General features: G+C 41.2%; 1 protein-coding gene across 3 annotated transcripts in view; it reads left to right on the top strand.

The window, feature by feature from the left end:
- Window positions 1-19485, top strand: part of ATXN7 (ataxin 7) — a 113359-nt gene extending 93874 nt beyond the window's left edge. For all 3 annotated transcript variants that reach the window (XM_054976870.1, XM_054976871.1, XM_054976869.1), the window contains 8 exons: window positions 3299-3557; window positions 5563-5819; window positions 7666-7748; window positions 10032-10297; window positions 11305-11503; window positions 11903-12024; window positions 13026-13980; window positions 14729-19485. In XM_054976870.1, coding sequence (XP_054832845.1) covers window positions 3299-3557; window positions 5563-5819; window positions 7666-7748; window positions 10032-10297; window positions 11305-11503; window positions 11903-12024; window positions 13026-13980; window positions 14729-14746 — 2159 coding nt within the window. In that variant the 3' untranslated portion in view covers window positions 14747-19485. The remainder of the gene's footprint in view (window positions 1-3298; window positions 3558-5562; window positions 5820-7665; window positions 7749-10031; window positions 10298-11304; window positions 11504-11902; window positions 12025-13025; window positions 13981-14728) is intronic.
- The last annotated feature ends 506 nt before the right edge of the window (window positions 19486-19991 follow it).

Here is a 19991-nt window from a genome sequence, read left to right as displayed (position 1 = left end):
TTCTCATCGTGATTAATATCAGCTCTAGCTAAATCATAAAGCATCGCTGAACTCCCAAGGCCTTCAAATAGTAACTTAGCAAATCCACTCTGGGATTCTCGCCATTGTTATAAAAAGACACTTGGCACTTAGTACTCTGTCCTATTTAGAAGGCCAGAATTGACTGGGCTATAAAATGCAAATATACTTGCACAGCACGTAGTTTTGCAAATAGGCTAAATAGTCTGTCTTGGATATGGGGAAAGATTGAATGAAGCAAGGAATTGCAAATCTTTTTAAAATTAAACTTTAAAAAGTACACTATTGCTCACTAATTTAATACTTCTTTTTTTAAAAAAAGGATTTTATTTCTATTTAATTTGTTTTCAATGGAGAATCTCAGTGCACTTAATAAAGATTTACTAATGGGGTTACACCTTATCTTGGCTTGTAGGTAATATTCATGTCTATGTTATTAAGAAGAAAGCTAAAAATAAAGTCAAGGCACAGACTGACTCAACCCACTATACTTTGCAAATGTTGCCATTTTGTTGATATGGAGAGAGAAGGAATATCACAGAAGCTGATGATTTGGTTATTACTAAGCAGAGAGAAAAAACGCAGGTTGTATTCTTTATTTGATTGACTAGGCAAATCTAGTCTCACTGGTGGCATCTAGTAGGATTTTCATTGGAGGTAGTGTGTGTGTGTGGGGGGGTGAAACTGAAGAACTGTGGAGAAATAGAATGAATTAGTCAACTGCAGATTGAACTATAAGCAACTTGAGGGCACATAACGCGCAAAAGAAGGTGAATGATGAGCCTTTGTCTTTCTGAGCATGTGATGGTAATACTTGCTCATATGCAAAAGCTTGGGAAATAATTTATCCAGTGGATAAAGCATCAAGCCTGAGGGCAGCTAGTACAGCGCGGAGTACCTATGAGGGATCCTGTCAAAATGAATAAGGCTGCAGTTGCAAAGTTGCACGGGGACATGATTCTCCAGCACTAACTCTTTTGTGTTGCCATTTGTGCAGTCCCTAGCACAAACCTCGAAGTTTCCCTTCTTAGCATGCTTGTTTGTTTTAAAGGTCTACTAACTAACTTATCTGAAAAATTTGAGTCCAGTAGTACCTTGAAGACAAACAAGATTTTCAAGGGTTTGTTTTAAGTGGGTAGCCTTGTTGGTCGGCAGTAGAACAGCAGACGCTTAAGAAACCAACAAGATTTTCAAGGTATAAGTCTTACCATGAAACGCTTACTCCATTTGCAGTTACATTTGTTGTATGCGCTCCATTGAGGTAACTGTTTTCTTCCAGTCGAGAGTGTTAACATGGTGCTGCATTTATATAATGCGCAAAATTATTGTCAACGTATTGTTTGTTTGATGTGTATTAGATGAACAGCCTTGCTTTTAAGACGGATGCCTAAATAGATGCGTAACATGATTATTTGAGTTGGATGTCCTGCTTTTCAACCAGTATAGTTAGCATCATCAGAGTTGGCAGCTAGCTGCTGGGGTAGGGGGATGCTAAGAGCTTGATTGCTTTAACTCTTCTTCTGCTTTGGTGATAAACTCTCATTCCATCCTGAGAGCTAAAGCCCAGTTGTTGGGGTGGGGGGGCAGGGCGCGGTCAGTATCTGTTTGCTTTTTAAAGAGGGCACTGGCATTTTCAAAATAATGGCCTGGCTTCATCAGAAGCTCACGGAAAATCAAGTATGCCCCAAGGGCAGCGCAGGTCTTACAAATGTGGGCAAAAAAAGGGGACTGGGATTTGGATGGGGAGGCTTGTTGCATAGTCTATGTTATGGGGGGAGGAGGGGAATCTTTCTTCTTGAGAAACAAGCTAACTACCTTGGAGCAGAAAGCTCAGAAGTCAGGGTGACACAAGACTGACACGGAAGGGGCAGTGCACTGTTTCCCACCCATCCCAGAATTCCAATTCAGAAGTGGTGTTTCAGGAAGACAGAAGAATATAAACCTGAGACGTCCATGTAGTCATCCAGCCCTGGTGGGCCAACAAAATTGCATGTGCCAAAATAGGGAGAGCTAAATCAGACCACTGTTTTGAAAAATCTTTCTCTTTTTTATTTTTTGTATGTATGTATGCATGTATGTCTGGCCTTATCTCTTGCCAGCTAGCCATGTAACTGCTTGCGAGCAGCTTTAAAGGGGACAGCTTTATACTAACCACTGTAAAAGCATGATTTTTCTCTTTGAAACCAGAATAGAATATTATCTTGTTAAAATATAATACTTTGTTTTCATGATTGGAAAACACATACCTGTATAACCATTTTGACTATTTGCATTGAGCTTTTGGTGTCGGTCTGTTGTCAGAGAATTCTGCCTGAACTGGTCTGATCAGGTTATGAAAGAAGGAGGGGAGGAGAAGAGCATTGCTCACAGAATAATTACAGTACCTAAATAGACTGTATGGGACAAGGGAGAGAATATTTGTGCTACTGATTTCAGTCATAGGAAATGCTAGACTAGTCAGAAATACAGAGATAATCCTCAAAGGATAACTTTACAGCTTAGTTCATTTCTGTCACAATAGTGCTGGGTGCTTTGTCGTCATGTTGCTAGAGATCATTGCATAACAGTACCCATTTTATTAAAGCCACCACTGATAAAACTTGTAATACCCCCTCCCTTTCAAGTTTCTACCTCTTGCAATCACACCTCTACTCTGGCATGAGCTCTTGCTCTGTTGGCAAAAGAGCTTGCACAAGGCAAAAAAGTTTGCAATTTCCCTTTGGGCTTCACCCTCCTGTCCTGTGTTGTTCTCAACGGTCCCCCAGTCCCCAAGAGCAGCTTTTCAAGGGGTGAGGATGCTGCAAGGAGGAATAGAAAACATCCATTCCATCAGCTAATTTAGCATACAATTCGTTGAATCTATTCTAAATGGTTTGTACGTTCATGTCAAGTCTCCAGAAGAGAAGACCGGTTCACACATCGTGATTTAAGTGTCCTGGAAAGACATTCCAGCGGTCACCATAGATTATTTTAATAACACTTAAAATAAAACATACTGATATTATCCCCATAATGCAGATCAAGACTTATGGGTTGTGGGGAGGAAACTGATTGCCTGAGACCGTCCAATGAGTTTTTGGCTGCATTGAACCAGAAACTCCCACATACAGGAGGCAAAAGGCAGGCTGCAGCAAAAGGAATACACACCACTTTGTGAGGTCACTATTGAAACTACTGGCAGAGCAACACTTGTAGTGAAGCGTGAGATTTTCAGATTGTTTGGAAAGTCTTTCCCTGTTCTAAGTGGTTGCTAATGTGCTCTCCTTTTCTCACATTACAGAAAGACGACACAGCTCCTCCAGCAAGCCACCCTTGACCCCCACTTCCTCTCCAGTATTCTCCCTTTTTTCATCTCTGTCTTCAAAAAGCAAAGGTAGCAGTGGAGGGGGGAGCAGTCGCTCATCCAGTGGCGGAGGTACTGGTGCATCTTCATCGTCCAGCTCCAAGTTGTTGAAATCACCCAAAGACAAGGTGCAAATCAGTGGAAATAATAGGTCAATGCATCTGGTACAACATAGCAAAGTTCCCCATGACAAAATGTGAGTATGGAGAGGTGGTTGAGCACAGGAACAAATGTTCCCGTTTTAATTTGTCTGTGTGTATTTGAAAAAGAAATTTCATTTTCATCTGTAGATTCTTCCCAGCAACTTACCTAAGAGTCTCTCTAAACAAGATGCCTCAGTGCGTGCTCGTGAAGTGTAGGGAGATGCAATGTTAGCCGGGAAGCATAGTTTTAAAAGACAGAGCTGGCAGGGATTGCACCTCAGAAGGTTTCTTAATTTCATCTTTCCAGTCTAAAACTGTGTGGGATTGCAACCAAAAGGCAGTAAGGAATGGAAATGGACTGGAGCTGCCTTCCAATGCTGAGCTTGGACCTGGAGAGGTTATAATGGGCTGAAGTTTCCCTTCTGGCATTTCACAGCCCCTTCACACAGCTCCAGTATATAGCAAAGCTCTTGCCCTGCCACTGGCTCTGTCTTTTTAAACTACCCTTCCTGGCTAACACTGCATCTCCCAACATGTGTTCTTCACATTTCAGATGTTTCGTGTAGAGAGACTCTAAGAATTAGTGCTGATGCTGTGTAAATCCCCCCTCTTGTGTTCATTTTCTTAGCAGTAGCCCAGGTCCAGAGCTACTAATCATGGTTAATCTACACCAGAGTTTGAAATCAAAATTGGAAGCTTGTTTGCAAGCCATGTGTATGGGAGGGACACCTCAGTCCCCTTCAGTGCTCCCCAAATGGTAAATTTGCACTGGAATGGCACATCAGCCGTTCGATAAGCAGTACTACCATAGTTTTGTTTTGATTACTGTTTATAGAGGAGGAGCTAGATAGAAGGGGAGGAGAAATCATGTAACAGAAAGGTACAGAAGAGGAGAATAACAGACATAGAATCAAATAAGCTTATGTGGTGGGAAAACTGAGAGCAGATATTGCAAATTGAGATTAAATATGTGTTTTGCGACTAAAGAATTGGAGAGTGCCAGATTAAAAGGCAAAAACATTCCATTCATTATTTTTATGTGGTAAAAATGTGTGTGGCGGTGTAGTGCTGAAGTTTATTAAATGTCTACGGAATTAGTGTAACGATGAATGGCTGAATTAATCGCAAAAAGGCAAATCCGATTTTGGGGTGTATCAGCAGAAGCATAGTGTCCAGATTATGTGAAGTGATATGATAACCATCTTCAAGTACGTGAAAGGCTGTTATATAGAGGATGGCACGGTGTTGTTTTCTGCTGCCCCAGAAGGTCAGACCAGAAACAACTGGTTGAAATTAAATCAAAAGAGTTTTCGGCTAAACATGCGGAAGAACTTCCTGACAGTTGGAGCGGTCCCTCAGTGGAACAGGCTTCCTCGGGAGGTGGTGGCTTTCCTCCTTTGGAGGTTTTTAAGCAGAGGCTAGATGGCCATCTGACAGCAGTGCTTATTCTGTGAACCTAGGCAAATCAGGAGAGGGAGGACAGGAAGGGTTACATCAGTACTTAGTTCTCGTGACCCTTTCTTACATGCCCAGAGTAAGGCCGAGCACCACCTTGGAGTCAGGTAGCAATTTTCCCCAGGCCAGTTGGCTAGGGATCCTGACAGTGTTTTGCCATCTTCTGGGCATGGAGCAAGAGTCACAGAGGGTGTAGGGAGGGGAGGTAGATGTGAATTTCCTGCATTGTGCAGGAAGTTCAGCTAGATGACCCTAGATAGGTCCAACCCCGTGATTCTATAAATTTGATCTATTGTGTGCATCAGAAATAAGAAAGAAACCAGACCACAACGAAAGGGAGATAACCTAAATCATTGAATTTCTCCTTGCTTTTCAGAGCAGAGCAGAGTGGAAAATATCAGAACAAGTAACTGAGCCCCATGTTAGGGATTTGTGATCTGTAACTGTATTATATACTATTCTAGACTCTTTAGAAAGAGGAATTTAAATGACACTGATGGAAACAGCGGGTAATTTGGGATTGAAATGTTCATTCAGATAAAAAAGACATTACTGCATGTAATTGTTAATATATTGTCTGTCTTTATATTTCTCCCTTCATAGCATGACTGTCAAAGTGGAAAAAATGCATCCAAAGATAGATGGTGCACTATTGAAACCTGCTGTTGGTCCAACCTGTTCTACTACTGTGAGCTCCTCAATAAAACCTGGCCTTAATTGTCCCTCAATACCAAAGCCACCCTTGCCTTCCCCTGGACAGATACTGAATGGTAAAGGTCTCCTCCCTGTGCCTCCATATTTGGAAAAGAAACAAGATGAGACTACAAACAATAGGAAATTTTTACACAAAAGATTGTCAGGTAACTTTTAGAAGGCATTTTTAATTATATAAAATGCTGCAAATAATAATAAATGGACTTAAAAGTATTAAGTTGCTGAGAGAATGTATGAGAGAACACCTTGAACAATGAAAATACTCTGTGGATGCTCGGTATTCACCGGGGTCCAAAGCACCAGGCACGTTGTTTCACCACAGAAGTGAGGCTTCCTGGGTTCTCCTCTTCCAGCCACAAACCACGCCTGAAGTGGAGGGGGCTTCCAGAGCCTCACTCTTGCGCCTGTGTGTGTGCACATGTTTCTCGGGATTACAGCCCATATTGTTCAGTGTGCCAATAATAATATAACAATGTGGCATGAATTAAAATGCAGAAATGTGAGTAGGTAAGTGTTGGTGTTTGGTCTTCAGTGTTGCCCTTAGAAGAAAGCAAGAGTCCAGTAGCACCTTATAGGTGCTTGGTCTTATAGGAGCTACTGGACCTACTGCTACAGATAGATTAACATGGCTATCTGTCTTGATCTATCCCTTAGAAAAGTTTTTAAAATTATTTTTGAGACCTCATTTAATTTTAAAAACCCTCTTATGTGAGCTGTGTGATGTAAAATGGTTTTCGCCTGTTGAAAGAAGAAGCCAATGAAAGCCCTAGAGGTCAAATTGCTGGAAGCTATACTCTATTGTATTGTTCATTAAATCTCCCAGCTGATAATGGTATTGACTTATAGTGTGATTGTGCCTTGAATCTCAGTGAGACAGGCAGACTATAAATAACATAAATAAATAAATCTTAAGGGAGTCTGGGTCTTTTTCTGCAGTTTTGACTTTGACATGTGGATGGGCAACATGGCAAACTAGGACACCATTGATTGCTGTCAAATTAGAGAAAAATGCTTACTCTATATGGGATTTTCTTGTCCATAGATAAAACTGTAACTTTGATGGCCCTCTGTGGGCAAATGCCATCAGATTTTGCCAAGCATAAGCATGCACAGTTAAAATAACACACATTGTATTTTTAAGTAATGTGCTTGCTCTTAAATGTTCTCTTACTCTTCAGTGTTTGTGGAATCAAAGCAGATTTCTTTTAACAAGTCTTTCATTTCCTTATACATAATGTGGCTGGCTCATATGAAACTGATTAAGATTGCACGTGAATTCCGCCCCATGAGGTCCATTACAACATAAGAAATCCAGGTTTAAGTCTCAAAATGTTGCCAGTAATATCTAGCACATGCCCACATCTTACATTTAAAATTTTATTTATTTACTTCATTTATAGGTTGTCATTCTTGCTGAGACTCAAGGTGGATTACAAAGTATCAGACAGCATAGAACATCCAATAAACAATGCAATAGGACTAGGATCACAGTCAGAAAACAAAAAGCAGCCTAAGGCATGACATACCACAATGCAGAAAGTAGATTACTAATGTAGAAGATGGTGCAGTAAAAGCAAGATGGTACATTCAGTAAACATACTGCAGTAGACTACAGTCCTGTTCCTCTGTAGAATTGTGCTCCTGGGCTGTTCCATTATACTGCAGTTCTAATCCTTTATAAAAATGCCCTCCTTGAATATTTCTGTTTTGCACACACTGCAAAATAATGGAAGCATGGAGGTCTTCCTGATCCCTTCAGGCAGGCTGTTTCACAAGCGAGAGCCACAACAGAGAATGCACGTGAACAGCCAGTTGCCCATCTTACCCCTTTACAGGGTAGCACCCTCAGAAAGTTTTGCTCAGCAAAACCAGCGCAGTGGAGTTAAGTAGTGCAGGCAAAGTTTAATTTTGTATTATCATCAGTTATTTAGGTTTATGATAAAAGTTGCTTTTGTAATAATGAAGGGTATGTGTTTGTTCTTCATTTAACAGAGAGAGAATTTGATCCTGATATCTACTGTGGCGTCGTTGACATAGAAACCAAGAAACCCTGTACTAGGTCTTTGACATGCAAGGTAGGACACTTTCCTAGTGAGTTAACTTTTCTAAATATCAGGGCAGAAATCAAAGTGGCTTATCTTATTCAATCTCTAAGAGCAGTTTAGGAAACCATGCAACAGAGGCTAATAAAAAGAACCAGATGAGGACAGTAGTTGACATAAATTCTAGATTTATTTTAAAGTTTTTGTTAAACTGCCTTCAAACATTATAGTTGCTTCCATCAGGTTGCTGAAGCCCAAATACAGTGTTCTCTTTGAGACTGGCGGGAAGGATGACATGCGCCCTTCAGGAAAATCCATTTCAGCCACAATTCTGACTTTGCCACAGAAGTCTCTTTCGCTACTATTAATCTGTTATAGTCAACTAGATGCCATGTGGTGGTGTAGCTCAGTCAGTCCTAGGCACAACGGACAGTCTTTGGTGTGGGATTAGTTGCACCCTGCCCATCCCCTACATTCCAGTGACTTTAAATGTGACTCTTCATATTTATATTTGAATGAATGTTTTCACCATTAGCCATAGAATCCATCATAACCTAGAAACAGAAGTTAAAAAGCATTTCCTATTCAGGAGCCCCTGAATAGGAAATAAGCAGGTTCTAACTTCAGTGTAGTTCTGTATAGACCGATTGCCTCCAGGGGACATCACAAAGGTATGGCTGCTGTCATTCAAAGCAAGTCTGTTGGGAATGCTGATGAGAAAATTCAGACCATGGAGATTTTGATACTGGAAGTGAAAATAATGATACACCAGGCAACATAAATATAAACTTGAAGTGGTCTCCAAACCTGTTTCATTTGAGAGATGCATCTAAGAGAGGCCAAATATTGCTGCTCCCTATCCAGTCCTACTCATGCTGTCCTTATTTTCTTGGATTACTCGCCGTTTTGAATGTAGGGCTGGTGGTGGGCACTGAGTACTTTAGATGTAATATAGGAATATTTATAGTTACGTTGAGCAGCCTTTGATTGTAGCGCTGAGGATTGTCAGCAGAGGGAGCACCAGAAACTCTAAACTAAGCTTTTTAAAAAACGCAAACATTTCAGCATGTACAAGGATCTTCCTGTTCATTCAGTTTCTAATGAAGGCTATCCCAGTATTTGTTTTCTTAAGAAGAGCCCTGCTGGATCAGACCAGTGAGTGGTCCATCTAGCCCAGCATTTTGTCTCACCCAGTGGCCAGCCAGTTAATATGGAAAGCTGACAACAGGGCATAGAGGCTAAGAACTTCCCTTGAAATTGCCTCCTGGCACTGGTATTCAGAGAATTACTGCCACTGAATGTAGAGGTCAAGCTCACTCAAACTCTTTATCTTCAGAAATTTCACAAAAGTATTTGGGAATCTTTATTACGCAATCAAATGTTAAACAATCTTCTGCTTCATATGGCTAGTACCATAGGTACTAAATTTGATTTATCATAAAACTTCATCATGTGAATTCAGCATCTATGCCCAAGATTCTCCTGATGTCATATTCAAGTCTGACATACAGAATTTGTGTGTCACTATGCGCTAGTTCATGCTCATGTACCTGCCTCGCTTGAGATTTGATGCATGTGGTAGAACAGGGATCCTTCTTCTCCCCGCTTCCCCCTTTCTTTTCCTCATCCTGGCATTTCTCCAGTCCAGTGCTAGCCCTCAGAGTTGGGCAGGGTTTCCTCTACCCTACCCTACTTTCCACTCTCCTAGTCTTCCAGAGCAACCGTCAGGGCTGTGTAAGCAACACATCGAAGCCATATTTTTGCATCTCACATGTTACCACAAGACAGCCTTGTTTGTTGCTCACCTGGAAATTCAAGATACATAGAAGTCTCTGCTCTTGATCACTCTGTTAGCCCGTATTCCTTTCTATGATTTCTTCCTGCTCCCTTCTTCCTTATACTATCAGCAGCTCTTATCTTCCTATAAGCAGACGGGGTGGTGGTGGTAGAGAGTGCCCTCAATCATAACGGACCTACTGCAACCCCTAGTGGGGTTTTCCATAACAAGAGACTTGCAGAGGTGGTTTGCCAGTGCCTGCCTCTGCAACCTTGGTCTTCACTGGCGGTCTCCCATCCAATTACTAACCAAGGGCAACCCTGCTTCACTTCTGAAATCTGATGAGATCAGGCTCACCTGGGCTATCCAGGTCAGGGCAAGCAGATGGGGTACACCTTTATAAACTTCTCCAGTAGTAGATTGCCAGGTATGAGGATTACTCTTTTAGCGTTCAGGGCTTGTTAATGTAAATTGTGTGTTTAATTTTCAGAATTTTTGTTCACCCTGTGAGAGTGCTGTGTTTTTATTCTGACTTGCAGACACATTCCCTAACCCAACGGAGAGCCGTACAAGGTCGAAGGAAACGATTTGATCTGTTACTAGCTGAGCACAAAAGTAAAACCAGGGAAAAAGAATTACTCCGCCATTTGGATCATCATCAGCAGATGCCCCCTCTCAGGGAACCACATCCCTCACCTTCGAGAACTTCCCAGGAGCTGCACCAAAATTCTCATGGAGTTAATCCTACAGAATCAAAGCCTTTAGTACCTAATAAACCCAAACCTCACACCCCCAGTCTTCCAAGGTAAAGAAAGGCTGATTATCATATGCATGTGTCTGGCAAAATGTCTCAAGAGCAGATTTGAGAAATTTGTGGTTTTTCAGCATTATCCCAGTATAAACACACACTCTGTATCATTAATATCAGCGAAGCTGCCTCAGTCCATACCGTCGAGAGGCTTTCACGCTTACCATCGCTACTTGGGATGAGGCTATAGGGAGGCATCGGGGCATAGCAACTCTTGCAGGCAGAAAGTCCCACATTCAATCCCTGGCATCTCCAGTTAAAAGGATAATGTGGCAGGCGATGTGGAAGACCTCTGCCTTGAGACCCCAGAAAGCTGCTGCAGGTCTGAGTAGACGATGCTGATCTTTAAAGAGCAAAAGTCAGACTCAATATAAGGCAGCTTCATGTGTTCCCTGGCCTTGCCACAGCCTGACATGAGAATTGCCATGGAGGTCCTGTCATTCAGCAAACCCTGCGCTTTGTACTTCTGCCATCTTTACCCCAGTCTCTTCTGTGTTGGTGATGGTGTTATGTAATAACTCTGCTTATTGAACTTAGCATAGTGGCATGTAATGAAAAAAATACAAATATCTCCTCGGACGTTTTCCGTGTAAGGCTGTAGCCCAGATCACTGTAACCTTGTCTTGCAGTTGGGAAGCCTGAAGGTATCAGTTGAGTGCATTTTGAGGGCTATCGCAAGTAATTGTGGGGGGGGGGGATTTAGTCATAATCATGGATTCCATTCTCTGTTCAGAGTTCAATATCGAAAGTGACCATGTGCCACTTCGCAGCAGAAGTGGGAAAATTCCTGAAATTAGCCTTCTTCAGAATTTTTTTTTAAACAATGTAATACATAACTAGCAGGCTTTCCAGGTGTATGGCAAGTTTGAGGAAGAAGCTAAACTTGCGTTGTGTGAACCAGCAGATCTGTTCTGTGGCAGCTCCTGAAAGAAATTCCATTAGTTTTCACAATAAGTCAGCCTGTGAGTACCACTCATGTATTCAATGATTCTCCTTTTCTGAAGGCCTCCAGGCTGTCCAGCCCAACACAGTGGGAATGCCCCTAGTGAGTCTCCATCAGTCCATGAATCTCCACACGCTCCCTTACCTACAGCTGAGCCAGCCTCTCGGTTATCCAGCGATGAGGGAGAATGTGATGAAAAAGAAGAACCTGTTGAAAAACTGGATTGTCTTTATTCCGATCATCATCCTCAACCAGCTGCTGTATGTTCCAAGTTATACTTTGTTCTAAAGCTTGTAGATTAACCATAGATTTTCTTGTGACGCTATCTAGAGGGAGGAAAAGTACATTGAAGCTGTGGTTGGGATGCAAAAAGAATTACTGTTGAACAACAAGTCCTTGAGTTGCTAAAGTAGACATTAAATTATTTTGAGAAAGATGTTTGGGTGACTCTCCAGTATGATGGCATGCTAAGGGGAGAAAGCAGTATAGATCTCCAGGTAATGAGGAGGTTTATTTGTATGGAGATACGTGGTTTGTAAGTTAAGTCTTAAATGGAAATCTTACATGTTTATTGTCTGTTGTTCCTTTTGGATTAGCTTATATTTGATAAATCTTGCAGTCTGGAAAGTCACTGAAGCAAAGTGTGTATTTTTCCCCAGTTTTGCACATTTGGTAGTCGACAAATTAGAAGAGGTTACTACGTGTTTGATAAGCGGTGGAACCATATCCGATGTGCACTTAATGTCATGGTGGATAAGCATCTTAACTCTCAGATGTGGAAGTGAGTAAAAATTGAAGAGATTATAATGAAGGGGGGTTGCCTTTATTAAGGCACACAGAGGGGTTAATGGGTACACCTGTAGGAGTTTGAAGAATGGGTTTGAATTTTATTAACAGTTTCTAAAAATGGAAAATAATCTTTGACTACATCTGAGGTTTACATCTATGAACTGCAGATGTTCAACATTAAAATGGCTCTAACTCTAGGAAGCATTCTATGTGGGGACCGCCTAGCGAGCTCTTCCAACAGCACCTATGTAGGTTTCATTGTTACCTGTTGATAACTTAATCACCCTGGGGCAGGGGAGACAAAGGGAACAAAATCTTCAGAGAAGCAGATCTTTCCAACCCACTTTGATAGGGATCAGTCATCCAGACTTCACTGTCTGGTTGAGAGATAACAGCATTTCATTCATTTGCACTGTTTAGGACTTGCGAGGGAGAGGGAGATAGTTCAAACTGCTTTTTTGTTAAAGGAGCCCCACTATAGACACAGCTCCCCTGCATCTTAATGTTCAAGTATTTGTTGCTTGTCCTTTCCTTCCTCAGGTCTGGAATTGTATCAGATTTCTCCATCACAGTTTCTTGATACTCAGGAACACACAGAATGCTGGAAGGAAACACTGAAACCACCAGTATTCCATTTCCATCCTCATAATCTGACACTTAGATTTTCAAGAGGCGGGGGGGAAGGGTGGGTAGGGCCTAACCAATGCTTGTTCTTTACCAGATGATACAAGTGCAAGGGGGATGAATGGGGTTAGTTTAAAATGTGTGTGGTTTTTCTGCCACAATAGAAGTATCGGATTTGTCCAGTCATGAATTATGACAGCTATTTGCATATGGACACATAGAGGAGCTTGGCTTAATGTGTACACACACCTCTGCTGTACCTTTTCAGTCCTTGTTTTTTTATTTATTAAGTTATCCGATTTTATACAGAAGTGTAGGCCAAATAGAATTATTGGGAAAGCAAACTACTTTTTGTTTTTCCACCCTTAGGAAAATTCCTCCAGCGACAAGCAACACTGCATCCATACGTACCCCACACCGGACAAGCTCAGCGCCTGTGTCACAGTACAGCGCCAGCACGACAGGTTTTCTCTTACCCCCCACAGCGGTGTCCTCGCCATTGCTTGTGTCTCCTTCCTGTTTATCTCTGAGTGGGAAATCGGTACCATCCCATGGGACTACACTCAATGCCAACCCTGCTAGTTTTGGTGCAGCAGAACCTGCCTGCAGTATGCAATCAAGACAAGTGTCTTCATCCCCTTCAACACCTCCAGTGCTTTCCTCAGTATCGTCACCTCTGTCCAGCAAACCTCAGAAATTGAAATCCAGCAAGTCTTTTAAGCCTAAGGAACCTTCTGCTAGCAGCGCCAACTGTAACAGTACCAGTAGCAACAGCAGTGGCGGCAGCTCAGGAAAGAAGCGTAAAAACAATTCTGCGCTGCCAGCACCTTCTTCTCATTCCACAGAGTCCTTTAGGAAAAACTGTGTGGTGAACTCTGGAAACTCTGGGGCTTCTTATCACTCGTCTGTGATGTCTTCAACCCACAGTGTTGGCCTCAATTGTATGACTAGCAAAGCTAACTCAGTTAGCCTCAAACATGACCAATCAGGGAGGGGCCCTCCAACTGGGAGCCCTGCAGAATCGATAAAAAGAATGAGCGTGATGGTGAACAGCGGCGATTCCACTCTCTCATTGGGGCCGTTCATTCACCAGTCCAGCGAACTGACTGTAAACTCGCACAGCGGGTTTTCACATTCACACCCTTCCCTAGACAAACTCATAGGAAAGAAAAGAAAGTGCTCGCCTGGTTCAAGCAGCATAAACAGCAGCAGCAGCAAAGCAAACAAGGTTGCCAAATTGCCCCCGGTGAACAACATCCACACGAAACACACCGGTGCAATCCCAGGGACGCAAGGACTGATGAACAATTCTATCCTCCATCAGGTATGAAATCTTTCTTGGGCCATAATCGCAGGCAAACGACTTACCTTTGTTAATTCCCATTCCAAAACAAAGCCTTGGGGTTCTTTGAAGGGTAGATGGTGGATCACTTGGTTGTGTATTTTATGCTTCTTTTATTTTTTTTTTAACCAAAAAAAATACATTTTAATGAACTTTTCTTTTACAAGAAATGTAACTGCATTCATCTGCTTGCTAAGTTGTTGTGTAGGATAGCTTTCAAGCCTCTTGAAATGCCCTGATTAATAGGAATCCAGCAGCACCATAAACAAAATTTATTCTAGCATTGGCTTTCATGATTCAGACCTCATATAAGCTAATGCTGACATAAATGTTGTTAGTCTTTAAGATGCTACTGGACTTCTGTTTAATTTGGCTACTACAGACTAACACAACTACCCCTCTGGAACTGAAATTCCAAGTGTGTGTGTCTGTGTGTGTGTGTGTTTAAGTATTGTGAATGGCAGGGAGAGCTTAGTAAAGTAGGTTCTGCCTGGCAGCTGTTTCAACAAAATGCCCTCTATAACAATTTTGTTAACAAATCTGATGATGATCAAACAGCAGTAAAAGAAGCACAGCTTAGTTTCCCAGAGCAAACTAGATGATTAGCTGTTACTTGCATCACTGGCTTTGCCAGTGCAAGTTTTGATATTCTCAAATTACATCAGTGATTTACTGCTTGCACTATTATGTTTGCTTATTCTTTTTTTCCCGTTTTTAATTTGTTTGAAAGCCAAAGGCACGTCCCTAACAGTTGACAGTACCACAGTAAGAGAAGAACTGGATTATTTTCACAACACGCGGGGGGAAAAAATCTCCATCTGGAAATTCTGGACTCCACGATGCCTTTTGAGTTCTCCCAGCTTCCCACGGTCCTCAGGTGTGGAAATCTACTGGACTGTCACTCAGTCAAGGACTTTCCCTGAAGCCATGTCTGTAGCAGTAAAGCTTGGAAACGGACACTGGATTGCTGTTCAGCCACAGGATTGTTCCTATCAGTGTTACCAGTGGTGTGGACTGCTTGCTACATCATCTTGCCACTATTTGATCTAGATTGGTTGGGCAAAATAATGTTTGGGAAAGAACGTTACGGTGGACTCGTTCATTCGTTCGTTGGTTTCCCCGATAGTGTCATATAGGCTTGATTAACTGCCTACTTTGACACTGTCCATTGAAAACCCTTCAAGAAGGGGGCACAATGTGTTAGGCACAATAAAAAATAAGCCCTCCAGAAGGGAATATGGCTTTAGTGTTTTATAGCAATGTTCCTTGATTGGAATACAAAAAAATAGCACAATTTTGCCCAGCCTTTTGCAAGTAATTTGGGATAAGAAGCTGTCAGGAGTACTTTAAAAAAAAAACAACTATGGCCATCTCTCAGAAGAAAGCGCATTTTAAATGGAGAAAAATTACATGGTACAAAAAATGTATGGGTATCGTGCACCAAGCGCAACTGCTCCAAATCCTTTATTTCAGTACAGCTTGCATTGCATTTTGATACAAGCCCTGAAATATATGGAGGTTGCACAGTGACAGTGTTTGGAGAAAGGCCGTGCCTGCTTGGTTTTAGGTAAAATTGCTAATTACTTTAGGTTAAAAAAGAAGTAAAAAAACCCAGATGCAAAACTCTCAAATCCCAAAATGGTGAATCACCTCTAAAACTATTCCCAAAGAAGCTACTTCTTGACCTATACTGTATGCCATAAGCCTTTTGTTGTTTTGGGGGGGGGGGCGGGGGGGAGAAAATGCCAATGTAACTTGGTTATACTTTCCAAACTTTTTTTTTTAAAAAAAGCCCTTAAAACTGAATCTCAAATATTTAGAACCTCTGAATTTTCAGTGCTGTATTCTGAAAAACTCTCCAGTAACTTGATGCCTTCTTCACACAACCAAATTAGTCCCCACCCCCAAAGGCCACATTCAGATTTTATTGATGACTGCGTGAGGTGCCAGTTCAGATTTTGATCTCAGTGTTAAAACTTCCCCTTGATGTGTTGATATCCAGTATCGTAAGTGCAGTTGTCTTGTGAACCTAAGGGGAGTTTTAAACCTGCCATTCTATCCTACGTGGTCACTTTTTCCTGTGAAAAAAAATTAAGTAAAATCCCCACAAGGGCTTTAAACATTGTTATTTGTTCTGGTTCTTTGTAAAAGTAGTGAAATACTACATAGAATTTTACACATTTTATAATGTGAAGGGAAGAGAAAGTATAAACCCCAAATAATAGGACATAATCCAAGGGCAGCTCTCCTTTGGCAGCTCCATAAAAATGGCTATTCATTTTAATGAGGCATGTGGAAGACTCGATGTAGACACCATTTTCCCCTCATGGTGACAGCAGATTTCAGCAGTCATCAAGAGAGGCTAGCTGTCTGAGAGGGCTATCTTGCTATGGATTTTGCTGCACCCTACAGTTCAGCAAGCTCAGCTTCTCAAAAACGGTAGCTGCAAAATGCATTGCACATGGAGACCCCATCAGACCCCCTAGCTCCATGTCATTCGCACCATTTGACAGCCACAGGGCCAAAAAGTTCATTCATTGAGTAAGAACACCTGGTTGTCTCAGTGAGGCTTGCACAGGAGAAGCTCTCAGTGGAATGTGCCTGTAGACTTCTGCCTTAAAAGGGCATCAGATCTTGCTGAGATGAGACAATCTGAGCCTATCAAATTCAACACCCAGCCAGCCTCTTTCCCTAAAATGGCGGTGCATAGCACATCAGGGATTCTAAAGCAGCCACTAGCAACAGCTGTGCTTGGGGTTCTTTTTTACCTGTTGAGGTTTTCAAATCAACATTGAATTTGCTACTGCATTATTTAAAAACACAGTGAAGCAACAAGACTCTATGCAGACTACAAAGCCTTTTGTTTAAAAAAAAGATCATGTTTTTAAAGGTAAAGGAAAAATACTTTGGATTATAATTATGCAAATATTTAAAATGACTGCATAGTGGGGGGGCTGCATCATGGGGGGGGTCTAAATGACCCTTCCATTATAGAGGATACTATAAAAATATTTAAAACTTCTCAATTGGCATATTTGGGAAAGGGGAGTGGTGGGGAGGGGGTGGGGACAACCAAAGTAACGTATCTGCTCTGCAGAGAGGAAAGCGACGCTGGCTACATCGCACGTGTTGGATATTTTTTCAATCACAAGTGCAATTTGGTTTTGATAGAATTGCCTTCAAAGGCTGACAAATTTTTCGTAAGTTTAAACCTTAGTGGCTTTAAGTACTCAAACGTCCTCTCCATTTTGTAACATTTATGTTGCTCTAAAAGCATCAAAGCAAGTCCAGGTTTCTTGAAAAGCATGCCGATCTTTGTAGAAAATTCATCAGTTAACCACTGTGTTTAAGCTGAAATGGGTTATGGCAAAGGGCCCGATTCCACGGTGAACGGCTTGCGATGGAGACCATGGTGAAATGAACGGGAGCTTCATGCAAGCTCGGCCATGCTTTTGTGCAAGCCCCACTGTGCTCAGTGGGGCTTGTGCAAGAGGTATTCCAGAGTGGAATTGTGTGTCTGTCAGCTACAGCTCATCCTTTTTCAAACTTACTATGAATAGAACCAGAGGACGTCTTAATTTATGCCTGCCCTCAACTGTAGACTTGCTTAATTATTGTGCAAACAATATTCCATATGGGGGCTTAGCATTAAATGGAATGATTGTTTTTGAAGCTTTTAATGTCTGACAACATTCTTACTGTAAATAATTAAGGAAATTTCAATTAATTTATCTTGCAAGATTTGCAGTGGCTGGGTTGTTTCTAGAAAGATTTTGGTATTAATTTAAGAGATACAATTTTTTATAGTCTTTCCAGCTTCTCATTATGACTCCTGCAGTTTTCTTAACCTAAAAAAAATGTTGCAATGATGAACAAAGAATTATACAAAAATAATGAAACCCATACTTTTGTAACTTTATTTTGGAATTTCTTGTGCTATTATAAATATTGAAGTATCCCTATTTCAGAAGACATATTTTGTTAATTGATTGTACATATTTAAATATGTATTTTTGCACAGGTCTTTTTTCTTATATCCAGTTTTGGTACAATTGAAATCATCTAGTATTTATTAATTAAAGAGAGGAAAAAAAGCAAATACTTTTTTTATAATTTGAAGTGGTTCACTGCCAAGCCAATTGCTAACATGCCTCCTTTGCTGTTTTTAAGGGATTCTTGTTTTGGGACTTGGGAGGGGGAGAGTTGTGTCCCTTTTTATTGATGTCTTGGGAGTTGTTGGATTCAAATGGAAGGCTCTGATGTTGCGATCCTGTGCCCACAAGGGGCCACCCCCTCTGGGGCAGAGAGGCTGTGTGAGGTTGGGTTGCATATCGTGGGCCTTGTCTGGTATACACAGCATTGCTTACAGTTGCTTGAATCCCAGAAGACTACGTTTAGTTGTGACACACTGCTTCTTTTTTTTCTTTTAAACATTTGTGAGAGTATGTATGTATGTTTGTGTGCACGTGCACTTGCGTGCATATTTGTGAGAGTCTTTATGTGGTTTAAAACTAATGGAAAAACTGAAAGTGCCTGATTTATATATCTAGATTTTAAGCTTGGACTGTTTTTTAGACAGCTTCTCCTTTAAAGACTTGAATGTTCAGTTTTAAAAAATTGGAGCTTGCTTTTCCCACCTACATATGACTTTATTAATGAGGGAGAGAGGATGCAGGGGAATGAAGTAAAATCAGAAGATCAAACTGAAGAGGTCTCCAGTTCACAAATAATGCCAAGGCTTCTAGAATTAAGTTTTCAACCTGTAAATCTGAATAATTGTTCATTCTTCTGATATCAGCTGGAGTTACCTTTTTAAAAAAGCAGACATTCTTTTTGTATTACAGAAAATAAGTTACCTCTCAAAGCAGTCTTACAGACACAAACTGCTGGCAACCTCTTCTGCGCAGAAAGCCCCGTTGAAATCAGTGGGAGTCTTGCAAAAGCATGCCCCCCCATTCATTCCAATGAGGACTGCATAGGAGAAGTTCTTGGCAGGATTGGGCTCCTAGTGGATTTTGACCCATCATCTTCCGGTAAGTTGTCTTCCGGCAAGAGTTGTTGTTGCCAAGGATTTTTTCACTTCTGTTTCCGTCTTCGGGAAGGGGTGGGGATGCACAGCGGAGGGAACTGGGCTTGAAATTATTGTTCTGCTTTCCTTCAGCGGATAACCAGTTATTTTAAATGCTTTGTGCAAAATATCCTACTTTTTACAATTTTTTTTTTGTAATGAGCACTACATATTGTCAATGAGAATGTCGGCTGTGGAAGCTTCTTGCTTTTGGACTTGAGCTTGGCTCCATAGGGAGAAGGGGGGGGAAGCAATCTCCTGTGTAAAATGTGTGAATAGTTTGATAATTTGTATACATATTCAAGAGCATATGCTCAGAGCTGAACTTTGTGTTGGCTGCTGTATAGTACATGAACAAATGTCATGGGGTAGAAAAATTACTTTGGATATTTAAAAGAAAATAAATATATAGTCTATTTGTTTTGTAACAAGTTTCTGTAAATAAAATAATTTATACTATTTATAAGAAAAAAAGTTGTGCTTTTGCTTCGTGACCAGGGAATTAGTTTGTTGAACAAACAGGATGTTACTTAAATAAAGCATTAAAATTAGTATGATTATGTCAATAAATTAGGCCAGTTCTATGAGATGCACACAGTTTCAGCTTCATTATCGAGATCAGCGAGACCCAGAACTGAGGGGTAATACTGGCTTTTGCCTCCAGAAAACCCAAAATGTGTCTGTAAGTCAAATAGATGTAAAGTGCCTCCTTTTCCACTTGAGGTAAATTTCGACAGGTTTACAATGAAACTTGTTTTACTAGGAAGGCAAGGTAAAAATCTCCCAAGCAAAACACCAAAGTGCTGTCCAAAATGCCTGTGTACAATACGTATATACACAGTCTGCTTTAACCTTTGAGGCCAAGACAGAAATACAACAGGGGCTTGGGACAGTAGAATGAGACCCTGCCCACTTGGCATTCTAG

Source organism: Eublepharis macularius, chromosome 4 (genome assembly GCF_028583425.1).
Source record: "Eublepharis macularius isolate TG4126 chromosome 4, MPM_Emac_v1.0, whole genome shotgun sequence".
NCBI classification, from domain to species: Eukaryota; Metazoa; Chordata; class Lepidosauria; order Squamata; family Eublepharidae; genus Eublepharis; species Eublepharis macularius.
Note: the sequence above shows the minus strand (reverse complement) of the source record. Positions and strands in the feature narration are given on the sequence as shown.